This window comes from Staurois parvus, unplaced genomic scaffold (genome assembly GCF_062004578.1).
Source record: "Staurois parvus isolate SC_StPar_1 unplaced genomic scaffold, SC_StPar_1.0 ptg000014l, whole genome shotgun sequence".
NCBI lineage: Eukaryota > Metazoa > Chordata > Amphibia > Anura > Ranidae > Staurois > Staurois parvus.
In genome coordinates this window covers 3,076,661-3,101,213 of record NW_028317810.1, presented here as the reverse complement: position 1 = coordinate 3,101,213, position 24,553 = coordinate 3,076,661, and the positions used below count along the sequence as shown (strand labels likewise).

General features: G+C 38.8%; 1 protein-coding gene across 1 annotated transcript in view; it reads left to right on the top strand.

Moving 5' to 3' along the window:
• CUX2 (cut like homeobox 2) overlaps positions 1-24,553 on the top strand; it is a 649,623-nt gene that overhangs the window by 570,226 nt on the left and 54,844 nt on the right. Inside the window, exons 7-8 of the mRNA XM_089676854.1 lie at positions 1,088-1,164; positions 3,342-3,408. Coding sequence (XP_089532980.1) covers positions 1,088-1,164; positions 3,342-3,408 — 144 coding nt within the window. The remainder of the gene's footprint in view (positions 1-1,087; positions 1,165-3,341; positions 3,409-24,553) is intronic.

Here is a 24,553-nt window from a genome sequence, read left to right as displayed (position 1 = left end):
ATTATGCCAGTAAGCTTCTCTGTAAATGCAGATTTGGGACTTTTTTCTTTGCCCCAGAATGCTGTAAATTCCACATTGTGTATGGACACATTGGCTGAAGTGGAGCTGCATTAAAAGGCATAAAAAAATGAAAATGGCTTTAAAGGCAGGATTGTTTCTGCTAAGGCCTCAGGCACACAAGCAGAAAACCCTAGAAAAAACATGTAATAAATTGCAGCTTACCAGTCCTTAGATGTGGTGACTGCATTAGTTTTCTCTGGTTTTTTTTATTGTCACCTAGTGATTCTGCAGTACAACAGCTCCTGTCCTAGGGTGACACCGCCTGCTCACTGTACTCTACCTATGGAGGAGCAGTGCTGTCACCCTCTCTCCTTATCGCCATGACATAAGGGCTTCTGTAGTTTTCCAAGGTAACCTGTGTAGGGCAGGTAGGTCTGCTTGGGATAATGCTGCACAGCTTGTCCACAGGAAGTTACAAGCTCACTGGATTTCTGGCAGGATCAACAGGTTTGTTTTAATCTTTTTTACTTACTGAACAGAGATAACTAAATACTTTCAATGCTTAATGTAATAGACTACAAAGAAGCAAATAGGAGAAGTTCATTGTTAGAATTTACAGACACTATAGGCCCTCATTCACACCTGTCTCTGCAGAAGCACAAGGAACATAACTGTTTTCTGTTCACAACACATGACGGAAGTCATGTGTTTTTTTTTCTGTGCAGAAAAGTGCAACATGTATGCATTTTTCTGCACAGAAAATAACAAACAACTAAAACATTGTGGTGTGAAAAGGGCACATAAAATACAAATGCCCCATGCAGAGCCATTTTTGTTGAATATTTGGGCACAGAAAAAAATCACATGACTCCAGCATTGTGGTAGGAACAGGGCAAATAGAAAACATGTTTTGTCTCCTTGCAGAGACTTGTGTTAGAAGAACGAAGGTCTTTGCACATGGTGTGAACAAGCCCAAAATATTATGTGCAAGTCATATGCATTTCTGTATTTTTTTATTCTTTTGTTATGCACTTACAGTGTGAAAGAGGCAATAACTGTCTCGGCTTTAATCTTTCTATTTCTTCAGAGGGTTGCAGGAAGCCCAGATAACTTTGGCTGTCAGACTTGGTGAAGCTGAGGAAAAGATCAAAGTTCTTCATTCAGGTGGGTGTGTGTTACTGTACAATATAACACTTCTCAGAGGTCATTGATAACCTAGTTGCCCAGGTCAAATTAAGTAGCATCAGCCTCCATCCATAAATTTGGCAATAATTCTATTACTAATGTGCATACCTAAATCATTTTTATATTTTTTAAGATGCTATAAGGCTGGCATACTGTTTTACTAAAACAATATAAATGTAAAACAAAAAACATTTTAATTTTTATTTGAATTTATTTATTTAGATTTGATTTAAAATACAGTCATTTAAACCCCTGGGTAGAGTGCTTCCTCCCGCCAAACTTTGACGACTCACTTCTTAACCCGTGATAAATACTCCATACTACTCTGGTACCATTTCCTACCAATCTCGCATACTCCTCCATTTACTGCTGCTAACTGTGGAGTCACTTACCCCTTCTCACCCCTCCCCACTCTCCCTCTGACCTCCCTGACCCACCCCCCCCCTTTTTTTTCCCCCTAACCATCCTGTATAACTCTACACACCTATGTTATGATCCCTCTACAAATCATTGGGGAGCGCGCCTATTTACCTGTTAAAATTTTGTATGTACCTAAGCTATTAGCTTTATCCATCTTATGTTCCTTAAAACTGTCATATTGTCAATTCACCATTCCCCTCCTCTCCCCTTTTTTTTTTTGTAAAGACTACTATCATTGATGCCTATTATTATAATCTTATGTTTGAGAAATGTCTATCTCGAATGTTCCTTCTCTTCCCCCTTGTTAAAATGGCAATAAAATATTTGAACAAGAAAATACAGTAATTTAATTACAGCATTAACCATGTAGCCCTGCAAAGAAACTCTACTGCTGGAAAATGGCAATGTTCATGTGCAAGCTAAATGTTGTTATGCAGTAGCTGGCATAGTGATAACTGATCATCATGCTGATTGGTTCCTGATCATCAATGGAGACACCAGCTATCAATGACAACCAGGATTTAGAGCCGCCAGCTGCAGTATCAGTTGGGAGCTCTGAAAGGGGAAAACATTTAAAGCTGTTGTAAAGGCATTATTTTTTTTTACCTAAAATAATAAACATGTTATGCATACTTACCTGCTGTGCGCAATTGAATGGAAAAAAAAATGAAACATTTACAACCAGCTTAATATGTCCCTAGTATATGTATGTATATATGTATGTATGTGAGATCAGGATCTTAGATTGTAAGCTTCTTGAGGACAGATAATGTCCTGTGTGTGAATGTACAGTAATATGTAAAGAGCTGCTTTAGGCCTCTGGTATGGGGACATAATTTACTGATGTTTAGAACCCATGCACACCAGAAACTGCACGTAACTGCACATTTTTTCTTTGTACCCATGCATGCATTTTATGTGCATTCTTACATGTTTTACATGCAGTTGACGCATGTTTACATGCCATTGAAGCATGCTTTTCTATCTGCATTTGACCTGTAAGGTCACTTTCTTCTTCCATTGGGCTTCTATGTGCACTGTGATGTGTTGCAGTGCATTTGCATGCATTTTTTGGCTTGTTTGTAGTGTGGCAAAAATTCAGCACTTTTCTGCACTGTGCTGCACTGCAATGCAATAGTGTGAACTATGCCCATAGGATAGCATGGATTTTGGACTGTGTATGCAGTTGGAATGCAGTACAAAATGCATCCAACTGTAGCCAACTGCATCCTACTGCCTTAGGTGTGAAAGGGCCCTTATATTCAGAATCTTGTTGACAGAAAGGTTCAGAGTAAAATATTCTGTAAAGATTATGTATACACACTAATGCATTTAAAATACTGCACTCAAATGTAAATATTTCTATTTTTATTTTACAGTGCACTCATTGCTGCTTTACTGATCTTTACACAGCTATGTGCATTGTGCCCAAGACAACAATGCATTTGTGTTCAGATCAGAAAAAAATGTAGCATTATTTGCTTGTGCAAGAGTCGTTAACTGACAGCTCTATATAAGCAGCTTTAAAAAAATTATCTTTAATAATGTTTTATAATTCTTTACGGTTTCCTTTTATGATCTTGGAAAGTTGTACTCTTAATAAAAATAAAGTTATATATTTTTTGTAATTTACTTTTGAACCAGATGTTTGTGATTCACCAGGGTATTAATTAATTTCTTCCCTAATGGTAAGAAAATGGCAGTTTTATCCAATGTCTTTTCGCCTTGTCGTACAGCACTGAAAACAACGCAGAGGGAGCTCCTGGACCTACGGTGTCAGTATGATAAAGAAACGGCATCCAAGTAAGTTTTGTGTTGTGTTTGTATGTTGTGTTTTTTTCTGGGTTGTTCTTTTATGCAAAAAAAAAACACTTTTCTGTTTATCATCAGCTTGAAGTGTTTAACAGGCAACCTCTCAGAAAGCTGTATTCTGCAGGGAGAGGCAGGTGGACAAGTGATAGAAATGATCTAGTTCAAATATACTGTATCAGTCTGTCCTAGTAAAAGGTCAGTGGTGCTTACTTGGTATTTTTATAATGTTGATGAGAAGAGGATTGGGAGATGAGGTCAGCAGTTTGTGGTACACATTTATGCTGATTTTAAATGCGTTGGCCTAAGAAATAAAGTTTGTCGAGGATTGATCGGCATACTTAAATGTTCAATTCACAGGATATAATACTAAATGTTTTAATTAAAATCAACCATATGTCTTGTTCATTCTATGTCACTCACGTTTGGCACTCCAGCTGTGGTGAAATTACAAATCCCATTGTGTCTATCTCTGGGGGTCATTCCTGTGCATCTCAGTTTTACAATGCCTTTTGGGACTTGTTCTGCAACAGATAGAATGGCGAAGGTTGCATACCTCTTTTCTGTGTTATCCATGTATGTCGTTCAAAATAGCTGCAGATACTTTGGCAGTCAATGTGCCTGCAGGCTTCTTAAAAACTAAATAGGACTTTAAATCTATAGCTTTTAGGAGACAGAAGAGGGGTTTTGCAAAGGTCTGAATGAGGAACCCGTCTCCCAAGTCCACTTCCTCTGGTGGAAGTTGAAGTTGGCTTTAGCAGAAAAAGTCAGGAGACTGCAGCCTGCAGTGAGGGGATACCACATTGATCTCTATTAAAGGATCACCTTTTTTTAAAAAAAATAATAAATGCACATCTTTTTGCAGGTACAAAAATGTGTATTTATTATTTATTTTACTTAGAGCCTGTACAGCCGTGCACTCGCAATCAGGATATCGCATGTGCCATGCAGGACGCCTGCAGACTTGCCAGTGCATCTGCCTGCTCGCACCTCCTATGGTCAGGCAGATACACACTGCATGGAAGAGAGAATGAACTACCACAGTGTTCAAAGGTGCCGTGGTACTTCATTAAGAACTACCAGCCGACAGCCGCAAAGGCTGATGAGACTTGTAGTTTTCTAATTCACAGAACACTGTGAATGGATGACACGGCCGGGTGGGTAGAGCCCCACACAGCTGCTTTTTTCTTCAGATTGTGACAGCTGGCGTGAGGGGAGGATCCCCCGCTAGCTGTCACAGGGGGGATTGGGGGGTGCAGGGGCCGGTTCAATTGTAACATGTTAAATTAAGGTAAATATTAATTGCATGAAGTTATTTTCTGCAGCCTGAAGAAACACCAATTATTGTAGCTGTGTATCACTCTTGTATCACTCTTTTTTTTATACAACTAAGGTAATTTTTTATATCTGTCTTGCTATTAGCCTCTTGTAATCAGCTGCACAGCAGAACTCCAGAGACTGGTAGAGGAAGGATCATTACTTTGAGACAATCAGCCGTATACACGTGCTGACTAAGAACATGCTGACAGGAGGAAAGAGGTGACCTCATCTGTCTGCTGCTGCTCCTTCAGTGGGCTTGATTTACAAAGCGGTATCTACCACTTTAAGAAATGTGGTAAAATACTGCTCAGTGTTTTTCAAAACATTTTTTGGCATTCACTAAAAACACTTCCAAAATACTGCATGCGGTATTTTTCCGAAATATGCAGAATTTTTCTTATGAAACCATGTGGTATTTTATCTCATGCAATATCCAGTGGGATGGATACAGTGGGGAAGAATTAGAACCCCTGTCAATTTTTATTGCTAATAAAAAAAAATAAACTGGTGTAAACTGTAGAAATAGTCAGTGCGGTCCCTGACTATTTTTCTTTTGTAATAATACAAAAGAAAAAAGGTGACTATAATACCAGTCAAAGGGAAGCTGCTTTCACAGGACATGTGGTGTATCAAGAACAAGTTAAATTAAGTAAATACAAAATGTCAAATATTGAATGAAAATATTATCCAAAATCACATACATATATATAAATACCCTTCTTCCACCAACAACAAATACAATGTTGTCTTTTTATTGGTGGAAGAAGGGTATTTATATGTATGTGATTTTGGATACTAATTTCATTCAATATTTGACATATTTGTAAATATATTTTGTGATTACTTAAAGTATAACTAAAAGAGAAACTTTGTTTTCTAATTTGGATAGTGTGGAGAGGTATTAGAACACCTATTAGGTTGTTATTGCTGTTTGTCCCCAAATAGGTATATTTACCCTCTCTATTTGTCCTGTTTAACCTTCCATTACTTTATCCAAATTGAAAATTAAAGACTGGAATACTCCCAGAACATTGCTAAGTGAGGCCTAGTCATTACTGCTCACCTCCTCCATCACAGTAGTGAGCCTTTTCTCTGGTTCAGACCCCCTTACATGCACTTTCTCTTCCTTGATACAGTAGCTCTGAGCTCAGTGTTTGAGAGCTCACTCCTGTGATGGAGGAGGTGAGCAGTAACAACTAGGCCTCATTTAGCAATGTTCTGGGAGTATTCCAGACAGCCTTCAGGAGGTAAGTAAATGACCCACACCTATAGCAAGGGCATTATTTAACCACTACCCATTCATCCTATAGCAGAAATCTTGCTACAGGGCAGCACAGGTGCGCAAACTCATATATATATATATATATATATATATAAATACACACACACGTGATTTTGAAGTTCCGGGTAGGGGCGCGCGAGGGGAATTACCACCAAGCAAAAAATGTAAAAAAAATTTAAAAATTCCTGTATATATACTACCATTTGTAAACACTATAACTTTCATGAAAACCAATTAATTTACACGTATTGGGATTTATTTTTAGCAAAAATGTAGCAGAATATATTTTGCCCTAAATTTATGACGATTTTTAAAAAATTTTTATTGGACATGTTTAATAGCAAAAAGTCAAAAATATTGTTTTTTTTTCAAAGTTGTCAGTCATTTTTTTTCATAGCACAAAAAATTAAAAACGGCACAGGTGATCAATTACCACTGAAAGAAAGCTCAATTTGTGCGAAAAAAAGGACATAAATTTCATTTGTGTGCAGCGTTGCATGACCGCGCAATTGTAAGTTAAAGTAACACAGTGCCATAACGTAAAAAATGGCCTGGTCAGGAAGGGAGGTAAATCCTCTGGAGGGCAAGTGGTTAAGTTTAGTCAGAGGTGCAGTTTGTTTTTTTTTACAGATGCACCTTATCTGCATAGACAGTTTTTTTTAGTAAAGGTGAATCAACCCTTTAAAGTTTACTTTGCTAAGCTGCATGAGTTATTTTACCTACATTCTTTTTCTAACTCTAAACAAGTATTGCATTTTAAAAGGTTACGTAACTATGAATGATATACATTTTGCTATCTTTAGAGTGTGTGGTTGGATTATGTAGGGCTAAAAAAAAGATTGACTACTCGCTTCAAAATCTTAGGCCTCCTTACCTGCTGGAAGAGCAGTTTATGGTGAGGCATGAGATTGTTTGTTTATTTTTTTTGTCACAACTCAAAAATTTCCAGGCTGCTTTAACATAAATGTATATTCAATGCTTTACTAGATAAGTTAAAAAGTAGCTAAACATTTAAATAGCCTAGAGTGGTTATAAAACTTTACATATACCCAGTGAAGTTACCAGCCTCAGCTGATACACAGAGATGAAACAAATTCTTCTACATAAATTGTACACGTTTATCTGCAGTCTTCTCTTCTCTACATCCAACCAAAGCCCAGAATTTATAAAGCTTGTCTTAGAGTTCAGAAAAAAAGGAGCAGAGCTGAAATTACACTCTGCAGAGCTCAGTGAGGAGAGCTCTGAGATTGGAGGGAAGAGGCACACCTTCCTCCACACAGCTCACAGAAACAGAGCTGAGGCTGTCAATCTGCTGGAGGTCCCTCCCTGTCACCATTTTTTATTGGTGTCAGGAAAATGTGAGAAATCAGAAGTGACTCCTGCAGATAGCAGAGTAATAGGGCAGCAGACAGAAGTGACACGTAATACTCTTGATTAAGACAAGTACACACTATAGAGGGATATGTTTTTTTAATGTCTGAGGTTTAGAACCACTTTAAACCCAACTATAACTTTATTATAGTTTTCAAGTTTTCCAATGCCCCTGATCTGTCTGCAGATAACACTGCTTGAGCTGCCTGGCTCTAAACATGCAGGAATAATGTTCATCACAATGTGAAAACCTTATTTTTTTTCAATAATCATGAGGTTCAATAAGGCACTGAATAAACCTGCAGGTAAAAAATGGAACATGATTAAAGTCTCTGGCTCCTGCTAGACTACACATTTGAAAATGTTGTCCTTCAGTATATTCTGCATCTTTCTATATTTTGTTTTTATGTGATCTGTGCTATGAATGTTAATAGCTGAATAAACCCCACTGATGTTAATCGCACTCTCAATTTCAAGTGTAAAAAGATATGTGTAGAGTGTTTGCTTCCAAACACAATCCATGGGATGATTAAGCTGTGAAGCAGGGAATCCTATAAGATCAAGCTGTGATGTGGTGCTGGCATGTCTCCTAGTGTCTGTGTCGAAGAACCTGGCAGCCGTGTCTGTCTGAATGGAATTGTGACATGGCAAATGATCCAGTCTGTCTTACTGTCCGAAGGAGCCAGACCCAGGGTCACTTGGATTCACATTAGACCTAATAATGTTTGATAGATTGTTCCCTCAGCAGTTACACACAGTATGGCTCTGGCGGCACTGCTGCTGAAATAGTAATAAATATTAGTAGAGTGTTTCTGTATTGGGAAGATTGCAGATGTTTTAACTATTCAGTGTATTTGCACAAATAATGGTCGTTGGTAACATTATCAGTTCTCTGCAGCTAGAAGCTACAGAAAGCATTGGTGAGTGCCGTAAGCATTTATGCTTGTAAAAATAAATGTTGTTGTTTGTGTGGTTTTCCTCCTATTACCTCCTGTAAATGTAAGTGAGGCTCAGATTGCTGACACAGCCATCTGAACCACAGCAAACATGGTTGGCCTCTTTTTGTGAGGCTGGGATATAATCAAAGGATTCTGGGAATGCAGGACTGTTGCCTTTTCATCACAGGGAATATGTGCTGCCTTTGTCAGGATTACATTCTGAATGAGTAAATTGGCAAGAGGCAAGAAATATTCTGAAACAACAGCAATTTAAAACAGGTACCTTTTACAGTGGCCTTAAAGTGATATTAACGTTTTTTTTCTTTAAATAACAAACACATCATACTTACCTGCTCTCTGCAGTGGTTTTGCACAAAGCAGCCCGAATCTTTCTTTTCTCGGGTCCCCCACAGGCACTCCTGTCCCCTCCCTCCTGTCAGGTGCCTCCACAGCAAGCAGCTTGCTATGGGGGCATCCACTGCTCAGTGTATCCATTCACACACTGAGCCATAGGTTGGCCCTGCCCCCTCTCTCTTCTCATTGGCTGACTGGCTCTGATTAACAAGATTAAGCCAGATTGCTGTCTCAGCTAATGAGGAGAGGGAGTCCCGGGATAGCCGAGACTCCAGTGCACATCGCTGGATCGAGAGGAGGCTCAGGTAAGTATGAGGGGGGGGGGGGGGGCTGGAGGAGATGCTGCACACAGACGTTTTTTATCTTCATGCATAGAAAGTAAAAAACTTTGAGTCTTTGCAACCAGTTTAAGTTATCAGTGGGTACAGAATAATCCATGTGCAAGTAAAAGATTTCTGGCAAAAGCAGATGGGGTTCAGTATCTGAGGTTATTAAGGTTAAGATGCTGGTACTTTACAAAGAGTGGAGTATCTAGCTGCTCGTCCCCAACATAAATGTAAATGAAGAATCCCCCTATGGGACTTTAATGCAGCAACAATGTCATTACACATATACTCAAAAGAACTTTTTTAAAACATATGCTTTTATTACATAGGCATAATTGTGAAAGATACATCTTTTAAAAAAGATATATTAGCTCTGATGGATATTGCAAAGATACTTCCATTACAGAATATCAAAATTCCAAAAACGTTATCTCAATGCGTTTCGATCATTCCACTTTTTTGATCCTCTTCATACATTTGTATAAATACAAGAAAGATTTCTAGAAAAACACGCAGGAATGAGTGATAATTTATACGCAGAAAGCTAGTCAGTGACATTGATAATATTACCATTATGGTACTTAAAAGGGAATTAAGCAATCAATATTATCAGAGCCATCTTAAAATCATGATATCCAAGATGAGGGTGCATAGTACAAAGTTTTGATGGTGTAAACCATCGGAAGAACAAAGGTGGTCAGATATCCATTTCATAATGCTGACAGCAACAAGAGAGCATCATATGACCCTCTATAATTATCACAAAAAATATAATATAAGTTAGGTACGAGGCCTATACAGCAAACCATAAAATTAATGTTTCCAATATTTTGGTTAGTATAAAAGACGCTAACCGTATTGAGGGCATGACCAATAAGCAAGATGAACTAAAATATCCCTTGTTTTATAGTGAAGATATCACAGGTCCCTCGGGAATAAAGATTATGTATACAATTATTTAATACACAAAAAAAAATCGAAAAATTATAAAAACACTATCACAGCTATCAGTAGTAGTAGAAAAATACCAACACCATTGCAGCTCACCGCAATGCTTACTGAACTGTAGAGTATGGAAATGTCCCAGATCCCCAGGGAACAAGGAGTTGTATCCAGCTATTTTAACATAGTGATAAATGCTTCTCTTCACAGAAAAGCAGGTATAATGCTCACCAAACCATCCAGAACAGCTTAAAAGGCCACCTTCAAACCAGAAAGCCAACAACCAACTGCGGTAAATCATCCAATATATATAAGTCTCTGTATGGAGTAATTCTTTTATCAGAGGGCAATCTGATCCACCTGTACCGCCAGCAAAGAGATGAAGTGGCAAATGCTGCCAATGATGCCAAATGGCATCTCATTATGGCCACCTTGGCGACCGTGAGGGAGAGCTTCTCCTCCAGCATCCGCCGCCAACCCCAACGTAAAAAACGTGACGCCAAACACACCAGGCGCATGCGCAGTGCCACACAACATCCGGGGCAGTCATAAGACGCTGCCGCAATGGAAGATTGCCCCCTAGAGGCAACTGGACAAAGAGCCCTCTGTCCATACCATCAGGAGCATGGAATAGCATAGCGGGGAATAATCCCCCACAAGGCCATCCATATCCCATGCTGGATGTTCGAAATGATGGTCACCCATCAAAACAAGGCCAGTGTCATCCTGGAATTTATCTAAAGACGTAGAAAAAAACAAGAAAAATATATGACTAACAGCATGAAAACAAATATCATACATAATTCAAAATTACTAACATACAGTGGGGATCGAAAGTTTGGGCACCCCAGCTAAAAATTTGTATTAATGTGCATAAAGAAGCCAAGGAAAGTTGGAAAAATCTCCAAAAGGCATCAAATTACAGATTAGACATTCTTATAATATGCCAACAAAAGTTAGATTTTATTTCCATCATTTACACTTTCAAAATAACAGAAAACAAAAAAATGGCGTCTGCAAAAGTTTGGGCACCCTGCAGAGTTAATATCTTATACTGCCCCCTTTGGCAAGTATCACAGCTTGTAAATGCTTTTTGTAGCCAGCCAAGAGTCTTTCAATTCTTGTTTGAGGTATCTTTGCCCATTCTTCCTTACAAAAGTCTTCCAGTTCTTTGTGATTTCTGGGCTGTCTGTCACACACTGCTCTTTTAAGGTCTATCCATAGATTTTCAATTATGTTGAGGTCAGGAGATTGTGAAGGCCATGGCAAAACCTTCAGTTTACGCCTCTTGATGTAATCCCCCGTGGATTTCGAGGTGTGTTTAGGATCATTATCCATTTGTAAAAGCCATCCTCTCTTTAACTTCAGCTTTTTCACAGATGGCATCAAGTTACCATCCAAAATTTGCTGAAATTTTATTGAATCCATTTTTCCTTCTACTCGTGAGATGTTCCCTGTGCCACTGGCTGCAACACAACCCCAAAGCATGATTGATCCAACCCCATGCTTAACAGTTGGACAGAGGTTCTTTTCATTAAATTCTGTGCCCCTTCTTCTCCAAACGTACCTTTGCTCATTCCAGCCAAAAAGTTCAATTTTAACCTCATCGGTCCACAGAACTTGTTTCCAAAATGCATCAGCCTTGTCTATATGTTCATTTGCAAAGTTCAAACGATGATTTTTGTGGTGAGGACGTAGAAGAGGTTTTCTTCTGATGACTCTTCCATGAAGACCATATTTGTACAAGTATCTCTTTATAGTGGAATAGTGTACCACAACTCCAGTGTCGGCCAGATCTTTCTGGTTTGATCGTGCAGTCAAACGTGGGTTTTGAATTGTTTTTCTCACAATCCTGCGAGCTGTTCTGTCTGATATTTTTCTTGGTCTTCCAGATCTTGCTTTAACTTCCACTGTTCCTGATGACTGCCATTTCTTAATTACATTCCGAACAGAGGATATTGACATCTGAAAACGCTTTGCTATCTTCTTATAGCCTTCTCCAGCTTTGTGTGCATTAACTATTTTCAGTTTCAGTTTTCTAGACAACTGCTTAGAAGAACCCATGGTGCTGATTGTTGGGGCAAGGTCAGATGAGTCTGGGCATTTAAAACCTTTGAGATTGACATCACCTGGTCTTCCCAGATGATGATTGAGAACAATCCATGACACTGGCAGGTCTCAGCTTTGCAAAGGGGGCAGTGCATGCTATAAATTCTCCAGGGTGCCCAAACTTTTGCAGACGCCATTTTTTTGTTTTCTGTTATTTTGAAAGTGTAAATGATGGAAATAAAATCTAACTTTTGTTGACATATTATAAGAATGTCTAATCTGTAATTTTATGCCTTTTGGAGATTTTTCCATCTTTCCTTGGCTTCTTTATGCACATTAATACAAATTTTTAGCTGGGGTGCCCAAACTTTCGATCCCCACTGTATGCAATATAACAAAAAAGTAATAATAGTGCACATCCCCTAAATAATACCTAATTCAGGCTAATATCAAAACATCTATTTATAATAAAGAATATGAGCGAATCCAGGGATCAGAGGCATCATGAAGTACTAGTCCTATTTATTTGAAAGAGAAACACATGATCAATCAGTTTTACCAGAACTGAATCCCTTTTAAAAAAAGGACGAAACGATATGGCTTCTTGATTACCCGCCAGCGCACAGTGATTACCTAGCACCTCCGATGGGGAGGACGACTGTTTTGTTTACTAACAGTTCTCCTCTCTGTCAGCTCGGGCACACTGGTTTGGATGGCTGTGCACAGCACAGCCATCCAAACCAGTGTGCTTACAGTGAAGCACACTGACACAGCCCCCTAGTAAAACACTCCCTGCACACAGTTAACCCTTTGATCACCCCTCTTGTTAACCCCTTCCTGCCCAGTGCCATTAGTACAGTGTGAGTGCTCTTTTTTTTTAGCACTGATCACTGTATTGGTGTCACTAAGGATGTCAGTGACACCAAGTCAGTTCCCTCCAGTGTCAGAATGTCCTCCGCAGTCCCGCTATAAGTCGCTGATCACCACCGTTACTAGTAAAAATTAAAAAATAAATTCCAGCATATATATCGCCATTTGTAAATGCTATAACTTTCACATAAACCAATTAATTTATATGTATTGGGATTTGTTTTAGCAAAGACATGTCGCAGAATACATTTTGGCCTAAATTTATGACGAAATTTGATTTTTAACATTTTTTTACTGGACATGTTTAATAGCAAAAAGTTAAAAATATAGTTTTTTTCTGAAAATTGTCAGTCTTTTTTTTTTTTATAGTGCAAAAAATAAAAAATCGCACAAGCGATCAAATACCACCAAAAGAAAGCTCAATTCGTGTGAAAAAAGCACATAAATTTAATTTGGGTGCAGCGTTGCATGACCGCACAATTGTCAGTTAAAGTAACGCAGTGCTATAATGCAAAAAATGGCCTAGTCAGGAAGGGGGGAGATCCTCAGGAGGGGAAAGTGGAGTGATCGTAAACCCTTCATATTTTAAATAACAAACATGTTTTACTTGCTCTTTGCAATGGTTTAGCACAGAACAGCCAAGATCCCCTTCTCAGGGTCCTCCTCTGGAACTCCTGACTCTTCCCCCCTGCCAAGTACCCCCATGGCAAGCCACTTGCTATGAGGGCACTCATGTGGGCTCAATCTCGAGCTGCACTCTATGTATCTATTGAAACACAAAGTGTGGCTCAACCCGCCCCACTCTCTGCTCACTAGCTGTGATTGACAGCAGCAGGAGCCAATGGCTCCCACTGCTGCCTTACTGTCCAGTGAGGAGAGAGAGAGCTAAGAGCTGCTGAATCAAGATCAGGCTCAAGTAAGTATAAGTGAGGCTGGGGGGGAGCTGCATTTGGAAATTTTTCTTGCCTAGGTGAAGATTGAGGAAGTTGGAGTGGGTCAAAAAATGCTCCCCAAACAAAAGCTGCTGCAAATTAGTTAGAGGGTGGGGGAGGAAGAGGATATGTGGTATTGTGAATTTTAGGCGAAAGTCATCTTTAACAACAGAGATATCAGCCAATAGGGGTGCATTGTTTTCAGTGAGCTGGCCGACTCATACACTTGCATTTTGAAAAGGAGCAATAAAGCATAACTGTTGTGAAGTACCACAAAACAAAAAGCAGTGCTTATATATGTAATTAAGAAATATGGCTATTCCTATGTACAATATTATTACAAATTATACAATAACACACATGAATAACTAACTACATCAAGCCGTTTTCTTTTACACTGATACCTAACAGAAACAATTGAGTACTGTCTGTGATACTTTTTTTATTTGCACTAACATACAATTTTGAGGACAAGCTTTCGGGGAATGTCCCCTACTTCAAGGTCTAAGCAGTACTACTCACAAAGTTAGCAAAATGTTAGAAGAGATGAAAGAAAAAAAAAAAAGGAGGCTAGAGATAAGATGCAGTCAAACGAGGGGGGGGGGATACTACACTCACACAGAGGGAGTCAAGCTACAGCTAATAGTCATAAAAATGTCGGATAATGATTGAGGAATCCCATGTCCAAATTAAGGCCCTTATCTCTTGTGTCAAATAGAATTATCATTCTTAGTTCAAAAGTTTTTCTTTCCTGAATGGATTTGAAATTTCCTTTAAGTACTAAAACATTGAGGTCTCCCATTGTGTGGCCTGGTTGTGCGAAATGGTGTCCTACAGGTGTGCAGAAGTCATCTTCTTTATGTTCCTTGATGGTATGTCTGTGCAAAATCATCCTTGCTTGTAACTTCTGTCCTGTTTCGCCAACATAAGATCCTTTGCTGCATTTTCTGCACTGGATAAGATACACAACATTACTAGAGGGGCAGCTGTATGATTCGGAGATATTGAAGATCCCTTTTGAGTGTCTGACACTTTTGATGAATTGATTTGGTAGCACAGTTTGCAGCGTTTCTTATTGCAGGGTTTGCTTCCATTATTTGTGACATCTTGATCAGAAGGAAGCTTCCTACTGATTAGTTTATTTCTGAGGTTGGGGGGTTGTCTGAAGGCCAGTATTGGGGGTTGCTGGAATATTTCTTTCAGAGTTCCATCCTCTGTTATGATGGGTTGTAAATCTTTGCTTATTTTTCTTATCCCTTCTAGTGCTGGGTTGTATGTGGTTACTAGAGGTACACGGTTGTTTGTTTTTTTCTCCTTATACTGAAGCAGATTTTCTCTTTGGGTTCTCAAGGCTGTGTTTATGCCGGTGTTGATAGTTTTGTCCTTGTAACCTTTCTTATGGAAGGCGTCTGCTAGTGTCCCGAGATGTTTATCTCTGTCTCTTGGGTCAGAACATATTCGGTGGTATCTGATGGCCTGACTGTGTATGATAGCACGTTTCGTGTGTTGGGGGTGGAAGCTGGAACTGTGGAGGTATTTGCATCTGTCAGTGGGTTTCCTGTATATTGAGGTGTGAAGCGTATCATCCCTGATGTATACTGTGGTGTCTAGCAAGTTGACGTGTGTGTTTGAGTATTCCATTTTTAGTTTGATTGATGGATGAAAAGTGTTGATCAGTGAGTAAAATTGTTTTAGGTTTTCTTCACCTTCTGTCCATATGATGAAAATATCATCAATATAGCGATAGTATCTGTATGGTTTTTGTTCCATGCTGTTCAGGAATTTTTCCTCCAGGTCAGCCATAAATAAATTGGCATATTGGGGTGCCATTTTACTTCCCATCGCAGTACCCATACATTGAAGATAGATGTCCTTATTGAAAGCAAAGTAGTTGTGTGTAAGTATGAATTCAATGAGCTGTGTAACATCCTCAGCAGCATATTTGTGGTTTGGTGAGGATGATAAGGATCTGTGACATGCAGCTAATCCATCCTTGTGAGGGATATTACTGTACAGGGATACTACATCCATAGTCACTAGAAGTGTATTAGATGGTAATTGCTGTATGTTGTTGATCTTGTTCAGAAAGTCAGTTGTGTCTTGCAGGAAATTAGCAGTACTCATGACTAACGGTTTTAAAATTTCTTCTACAAAGCCTGAGATTTGTTCGGTGAGTGTATCCATACCTGTTATGATGGGTCTGCCTGGATTTCCTGGCTTGTGGACTTTGGGTAGCATGTAGAAGTCCCCGATTTCTGGATGATCCGGAATCGCATTTATAAGTTCTGAATGTAGGTGGGCTGGAAGTGTTTTAATGAGACCTTTTAATTGCTTTGTAAAGTCCTGGGTCGGATCATAATCCAGTTTTTTATAATAGATGGCATTTTGCAGCTGCCTCTGGCCTTCTTGTATGTATTTGTTTGTATCCATCACAACAACTGCTCCCCCTTTATCCGCTGGTTTGATGGTGATGGCCTGATTATTGCGCAAATCGTGTATAGCCCTTCGCTCTAGTGGTGAAAGATTGTACAGAATTTTCTTTTGCTTGGTGGATATCAGGGATGTGGCTCGCAATTTGAAGCTATCAATATAGGTGTCCAGTTTGGGGTTGCGTCCTTGTGGAGGTGTGAAGCAGCTGTTCTTTTTCTTTGTGTAGCACTTCATTGTCCTAGGATTCCTTTCATTATTGTGGAAATATTCTTTGAGCCTTAGTCTCCTGAAGAAATCCTCCATATCTGACAATACTTGTAAATGATCTAACTTGGTGGTTGGGCAGAATGTAAGGCCTTTGGAGAGGATAGTTAATTCTGGTTCAGAAAGTTTATGATTTGACAAGTTGATGATTCCAAGTTCCTCTGTTAGATCCACATTTTCCGTCAGGTCAGCATTTACACAAGGGATCCCTTGGGATCTGAAGTTTTTTTTGTTTCCCATTCATGGCAAGTTTTTGTGTTTGTCTTTGTAAAATTTCCAATTCATTCTTGATTTGGTTAATGTTGGTAGGGTCCAATGATGTTAGGGTTTCAAACAAAGACTGCTTTTGTATCCTGATAGTTACCCTTTTTCCATACAGTTTGTGAATGAGGTGATTCCTTAATCTCTTGCTGGTGCATCTGCAAAGTCCTTCTGCATAAGGAGAGTTGATTGTATTTACGCAAGGATTTTTAATCTGAAGGGCTTGTGATATGAGATTCCTCTGTTTGCATCTTGAGAGAAAGAAAATATCACTGTTGATCTGTGTTTCCTTTGTGATTAGGTTGGTTAACTGCTTCTTTATGCGGCTATATGCAGTATCTTCCATTTTGTTTGAGTTGATTGTAGTTGTATTAGTGCATTTGCGACAGAAACAATTGAGTACTGTCCATGATACTTTTTTATTTGCACTAACATACAATTTTGAGGACAAGCTTTTTTTTTTTTTCTTTCATCTTTTCTAACATTCTGCTAACTTTGTGAGTAGTACTGCTTAGACCTTGAAGAAGGGGACATTCCCCGAAAGCTTGTCCTCAAAATTGTATGTTAGTGCAAATAAAAAAAAGTATCATGGACAGTACTCAATTGTTTCTGTCGCAAATGCACTAATACGGCTACAATCAACTCAAACACTGATATCTAAAAATTATAACTAACTACAGTGCTCAGCATAAATGAGTACACCCCAACGGATTTCTCAGAAAACCTTTATTTTCCTTTCACAATCAACATTTTCTATGGTACATTATACATACAAAATACTCCCACAAATTTGGGCCATTGATTACAAACAAGATTTGCTAATTTGCACACACAAAAAAGTATTTTTCCTAACAAATTCATTCAAGACCATGTTGCAAAAAGGAATATACCCATATGACAGTCTTAGGAGCAAAGCTAAATTTTAGTCACTGGTCACACTGCTGCGATTTAAAATCACGCAATTTGTGTGCGATTTCAGTGCAATTTCTGAAGGCTTTATTGCGACTTGTGAAGATTTTCAGCGATTTCTTGTGATTTGCATTGTGATTTCCAATATATTCTGTGTATGTGAAATTGCAATAAACTGCAGAAACAATAATGCAAGAACTACTTTAGAAATCGTGCCGCAGCAAATCACACATGTTAAGACATTCACATTCATTAGATGCGATTTCAATTTGCAAATCGCACCAGTATGACCGGCCACTTAGACAACAAAATCCTAATTAACAAGAATTCAACTACATGTGAGTCTAATTATTCATTAAACAGGTGACCAGCAGACAGTTGAATATAAAAGGTCGTTACTTAACAAAGAAAACCCCCTCCCATTTTATTCTGTCAGCAATGGCACCACATGGAAGAGAAATGTCACAAAACCTGAGAGAAAAACAATTTCTTTACACAAGAAAGGTGAAGGCTACAACAAGATCAGAAAAGCTTTACTTATCAGCCAGAATACTGTAGTAAAAGTGATAAAAAGATGGAACTGTCACCATCTCACAGAGACATTCAAGCCGTCCACGGAAGTTAACACCTCAACAGGGGCGCCTTCTGATGAGAATAGTTGAAGAAAATTGACATGCAAGTTCACTGCAGTTAGCTAACGAATTAGAAATCCAAACTGGGGTGATTGTTTCCTGTGACACAATACGAGTTACAATGGAGAGGAATGGCATGCATGGGTGTCGTCCATGATGGAAGAAGCCCACCTAGAACTTGGCAGCACCCATGCTGAAAAAGAAGACTACTGGAGTGATGAGAGCACGATAAATGTTTTTGGAACGGATGGAGTCAAAGCTGTATGGCATTGCAAAGGTGAGGAGTACACAGACTCTGGAGTGATGAGACCACGATAAATGTTTTTTGAACGGATGGCGTCAAAGCTGTATGGTGTCGCAAAGGTGAGGAGTACAAAGAAAAATGCATGGTGCCTACAGTGAAACATGGTGGGTGGTGGCAGCATCCTTTTGTGGGACTGCATAAGTGTTGTTGGTGTCAGGGAGATGCATTTCATTGGTGGTATCACAAATTCACAGATGTACTGCTCTATATTGAAAGAGAAGATGATACCATCACTCTGTGCCCTTGGTCGCCGTACACTTTTGCAACATGACAATAATCCAAAACACACATCTAAGGCCACTGTTGCATTTCTGAAGAAGAACAGGGTGAAAGTGATTCAGTGGCCAAGTATGTCTCCTGATCTGAACCCAATCGAACACTTATAGGGAATTCTGAAGAGACAAGTTGAACATCACTCTCAATACAGCATCCAGGCTCTAAAAGTGGTCATTCTTGAAGAATGGAAAAAGATCAATGTTGCAATATGTTGCCAACTTTTTCATTCCATGCTTAGAAGACTTGGTGATGTCCTTACAAATCATGGAGGACATACAAAATACTAGATGGAGTAGTTTTTGTTGTAGGGTATATTCATTTTTGCTTCAATTTGAGTAAAACTAAATATTTTGTAATGTAAGGTATATTATTAACCTTACCTTCATGTAATGAGCTAAACAAATGTTCTATAAAACTCAGTGTTGTCAACATTTTGGAAATAGTTCTTCATTGAATAAAATCTTACTTTTCAAAGGGTGTACTCATTTATGCTGAGCTCCATACATCAAGCTGATTTCTTTTACACTAATATCTAAAAATTAATTGAAAAAACTGTAGCTTCCCTTTGAAAGAAGAGCATCCGCTCCGTGAGGACGTCGATGACGAAACGCGTAGGGCGGGGCTTGATCGATGTGACATCATTACGTTTGTCTACGAGCTACTGCGCATGTGCTGAGTAGCTGGGTTCGTTTTCTGTGATTGCTGTTATGCTGTTGATGCTGGTGTCGGCTGGGACACCTCCTGAGTTAAGTGCAATGAGTACCTAATAAAGGAATTTGGTTTTTAATAATACTGCACCATGAAGTTTTCTTGTTTCTTTCGAGTGCCTGGCATCTTCTTCCTTGGATTCGATTAAAGGTGGCTTTTCTGGAGAAGTGGATTTCCTTGATAATTTGAAAAGTTTTTTCCATTTTGATATTGGTCTATGTGGATCGGTGTTCTGCAGAATTTCATTTCCTGAAGATATACCTACGGATGACTTGCCATCATATCATCGTTCCCAGAGCAATATTTGTTTTTTGTTTTTAGCTCTGGTGAGTTTATTTCGTTTTTTGGTGGTGGTTTGTCACATTTAGACATTTTTTTGCACATTTTTTGTGTCATTTATATCTTAAATTGTGGACTTATTATTTGAACTTTTTCTTTTTAAATATTATTCATATATATACATTATTCATTCATATATATTTTTGTTTTTTGTCTCACGGATATATTTACTAGCGCAAAATATTTATTGTAATAATCCCTTTGAAAGAAGACCTAACATTAAAGTGATTGTAAAGGATTTTTTTTCTTTTTTATAAATAACAAACATGTCATACTTACCTGCTCTGTGCAATAGAATTGCACAGAGCATCCCTGATCCTCCTCTTCTCGGGTCCCCACCGGCGATACTGGCTCCTCTTTTCTTGTCGGTGCCCCGTAGGAAGTCTATTCCCATTGGGGCACTTGTTTGGGCTCATTCCCAAGTCCTGCTGCTACGTCTATTGACATAGACAATAGGAGAACTCAGCCCCGCTCCCCAATTCCTCATTGCTAGAGTTGATTGACAGCAAATGGCTCCAACTGTTATCGATCTGCCCAGTGAGGAGGGACAAAGCCAGGAGAGCTGCAGCTCTCATGAACGGCACTGGATCTCGATAGGGCTCAGGTAAGTATAACATGGGTGAGCGGACTAGTTTGTGACAGAGAAGGTTTTTTTACCTTAATGCATAGAATGCATTAAGTTAAAAAAAACCTTGAGGCTTTAGAATCACTTTAGGACTCCATGCACACTGGCTACAAAATTGTGCTCATAGGGGAGTTTAGCATTTTTCCTGTAGAAGCAACTAATGATATCGTATTTGTCTATGTACATTAGGTAGTCTAGAGGCATTTTAAACTCAGCATTGAGAGGCAGAAAAAATACCTGTTTTGCATTTTTTAGAGCATTTTTAGGGCAGAAAAAAAAACAGTCCTAATTGCTAGTTTTAAAAAAACGCTCAAAATTAGCATTTTTCTTTTCTGCCAAGAGCAGTGGCATTTTTTTATGCCAGTGTGCATGGAGCCTAAAGGGCATATTTATAAAGCAGTAAAGCTGACATTCAGCAAACATTCATTGCGAAAATTCCTAGTGTATTTGGTTTTAGTGAAAGTTATTTATTCACCATCATTGAATATTTGGCGAATGTCACATTTAATGCTTTTTAAATATGCTGTCCAGTAACTGAAAAACCCAATAAAAACAGTGAAATAATTTCAGAAAAGAGGCAAGTAACCAATGCCTCTTCCCTACACATAACCCTCCTATAATGTAAACTTAAAGAAAAATGCAAAAAGTGTGCCATTTGGATCCAGAATGGGGCTGGTGAGGCAAACAAGCAATTGTGATGCCCATCGCAGTCAAAGTTAACAAGTGGGAGCAGAAGAGCAAGTTCTCAACCAAGGAATTTGGTTAGATGTTAGTATACCAGAACATCTTAGGATTCAGAACCTAATGTGCTGAATTGGACAATCAGTTTGTTGAGTAAGAATCTTTCAGTGCTTGCTGTGTGCTAGCAGTGTCAGATCGGGCACTTAATTTCAACTTTATGCTCACTGTAAGCTGTATATAAAAAAAAAAAACCTCCAGTTTATAGCACCTTGAAGGGCTGGAGTGTTGGTGTGTCAGATGTATACAGTGAAACTTTTTAACAGAAAAATAATAATGCTCCCACTCTGCTAAAAATATATCAAACAATCTCTAAAAACCTGGTGATCATAAAGTAAAAAGGCAAGCTGCTATATTTACAAGTAACTCAAAGAATTGCAATTACAAGATAGAAATACCAAACTTTTATCAGGTACAGTACTATTTAGAAACACAATCCCTCCGTGTAAACGATCCCAACATAATACAAAAAAATCACCAACAAATACAGTATATTCAATAAAGTGAAATAAACACAGCATCAATCAGTGCTATATTCTTACAGGCTCCTCCAAGCCATCCTCCAACAATATCCTTATGAATAATCCCTCCACTCAAGGGTTGCCACTGATCCTCTGTGATACCCCACACCAAGTGAGAAGACCTGCACTCACAGATCTATTTGCCTGTCTTTCACAAGAGAGGCATATTGGCTGTATCAGCCTTAGAAGGAAATCCACCACTGCCTATGTGGATTGCCGCTTCAGATCTCAGGAAGATCAGTTACAGAATGGAAAAAGAAATCCCACATTGCAAAATACCACTTTAAAAAGGATATACATAAAATCATATGATGCAGCGCTGCCCCAAAGCCTCTACAGTATGTCAACAAAATAAATCGTACAAAACAAAGTGATCACGTGAACTTTAAGTCAACACAAAACCAACCTGCATGTTGGAAAATCTTCACACTATATGCACTTTTCATATATAATACTACAACGTGTTTAGTGATATCAAAAACCAGTCCAACTTAATCAACAGTCCTCTTTATATTTAGTATCTTGTGCTCTTGTGCTCAACACCATTCATGCATTTGTGATTGCCCACATGTCCTTCCAAATTATGTGCTCACCTTAATTTTTGATTCATAGATGTGATAGGTCTAAATTCACCCCCCACTTCCTTAAAGGGGGTCATTAGCTCCCGATTTCACATGCTCCACAGTCTCCTGGTGGGATCATGCGCCTCCACTTCTACTTTTTTCCCTTTCCCTATTCATTTTCCCCTTTTGTATAGCTCATTCTTTATATTCCTCAATAGGTGCATAAGGTCAAGGAATTTGCTGTATCTTCTACAGATCACATGACCAGGTTACTTTTATGATGTACACTTGGCAAAGCTTGAAAGATGGCCCATGCTCTATTTCCTTCTGAAACTTTGTATAGTTTCTTCAGCTTAATAGGCAGCCTTAGTGTCTAATAGTTAATTACTGGACAGTTGAGGAGGTGGGTAAGCATGCAACTTGTTGGAGATTTTTTTGTTTTATGTTAGGATTGTTTACACAGAGGAAGTGTGTATATATACTGTATATAGCACTGTACTTGGTGAGAGTTATTATTATACAAGATTTATATAGCGCCAACAGTTTGCTCAGCACTTTACAAAATAGAGGGAGACAATACAGCAACAATACAGTTCAATACAGGAGGGTTAGGAGGGCCCTGCTCCTTGAAGCTTACAATCTAAGAGTTCTGTATCCATCTCATTTATTGCACCTTCAGTGAAACTATCATTGCCGAGCATGGTAGTGTAGATCAAGCTAAGGTATACTGTTCTGTACTGTAACTGTAGACAGAATTGATGCCCAGATTACCCCTGGTTATTATGTGTATCTGAGCTGCTGACCCAATCAGCATTATACTGGATGCAGTTTTCCAGCTCTTTGACAGCTGTGTAATGCAGGTGAAATGGTGGCCTAATATGCCTCTAACACGCAGGCACAGCTGTTGCTTTGGGAGGATTGTATTAAAAGAACGTCTTGACTTCATTAAATGTACATTTGCTGGTTGTTATTTTAATTGGTGTGGTGCCATCCATTTTTATGAGTTTGGAACATCCTCTGGACCCCTTTGGCTCTATCCAGTAATGGAGGCTGCCAAATCTCACAGCTGTTGGTGTGGTTTGCCAGTCTTACGAACACATGGCAACACATTTCCTCCTCACATTATACAACATGGAGAGAACACTTAATCTTATTACACCAAAACAGATGTTCTTTGATAATTTGATAGGCTTTCCCTACCTAGACGTGCTGTAAATAATAGTCTTTTCAATGGTGATTTAAAGAATTGTGTGTATACAGTATGAAATTATTCTAAACTACAGTATCACATCCTAACCTTGCTGGCTGCCAGAGCAAAGCTGTTGTTTTATATTATACTGCTGTTAGTATCTCTGAATCCAAACCCATGTTGGAGAGTAAATTCTGATATATTGTAAAGCACTGCGCAAACTGTTGGCGCTTTATAAATCCTGTATAATAATAATAAATTCTTATAATTGCCTTCATTATGCCATCATCATAAAGTGTATTGCTTTTTGTATGCTCTGATGTCGCGTCATCTTAATGTTGGGTTCAGATTCATGCAGACACGGGAATTCTATAAGTTAAATAAAGTAATAGCGTCATACCTGCTGTGCCCCAGGACCTGAAGTGCATGACTTTAGGCATGAGGAAGCATTATGACATTACTCTCCCATGTCATAATTTTTTCTTAAATTAGTTGAGGGTCTTCACACATTATTCTTGTATTGTGAGAGGCCTCTATGACCTGTATGCTCATGAGAGAGGGGAAAAGATCAGTGAAGCTTCTCTAGAAACAGGGATAGCATTTTAATGCTCTTAGTTTTCTAAGTGGGTGCAGAGTACTGCAACTCTAGCACCAATACCTTAGGAGCTTGGGTAGCAGAAGTAGTAACTGTTGCTGGCCTCATGACCCCAGAGAACTTTGTTCAGAGCCTACCTACCTAATTCTTGTTTCTTTATAGTTGCATCTCTGTTTATTAGCTAGAAGACATGTAAGGTATTTGTGAGTAAAACAGTTGTTGCTAATAAAGAGATGTGGGGCTTGGGCTTGCGATTGGTATCTACAGTATACCCAGATGGGTAATTATTTGGGGTTTCTCTTTCTGTTGTGATAATATACTTCTGAAAGGGAAGTACTTCTCTAGTGCAGGCAAGGTAGATAGGCAGCAGTATGACCAATTTCCAAAATAGCTCTTTTCTT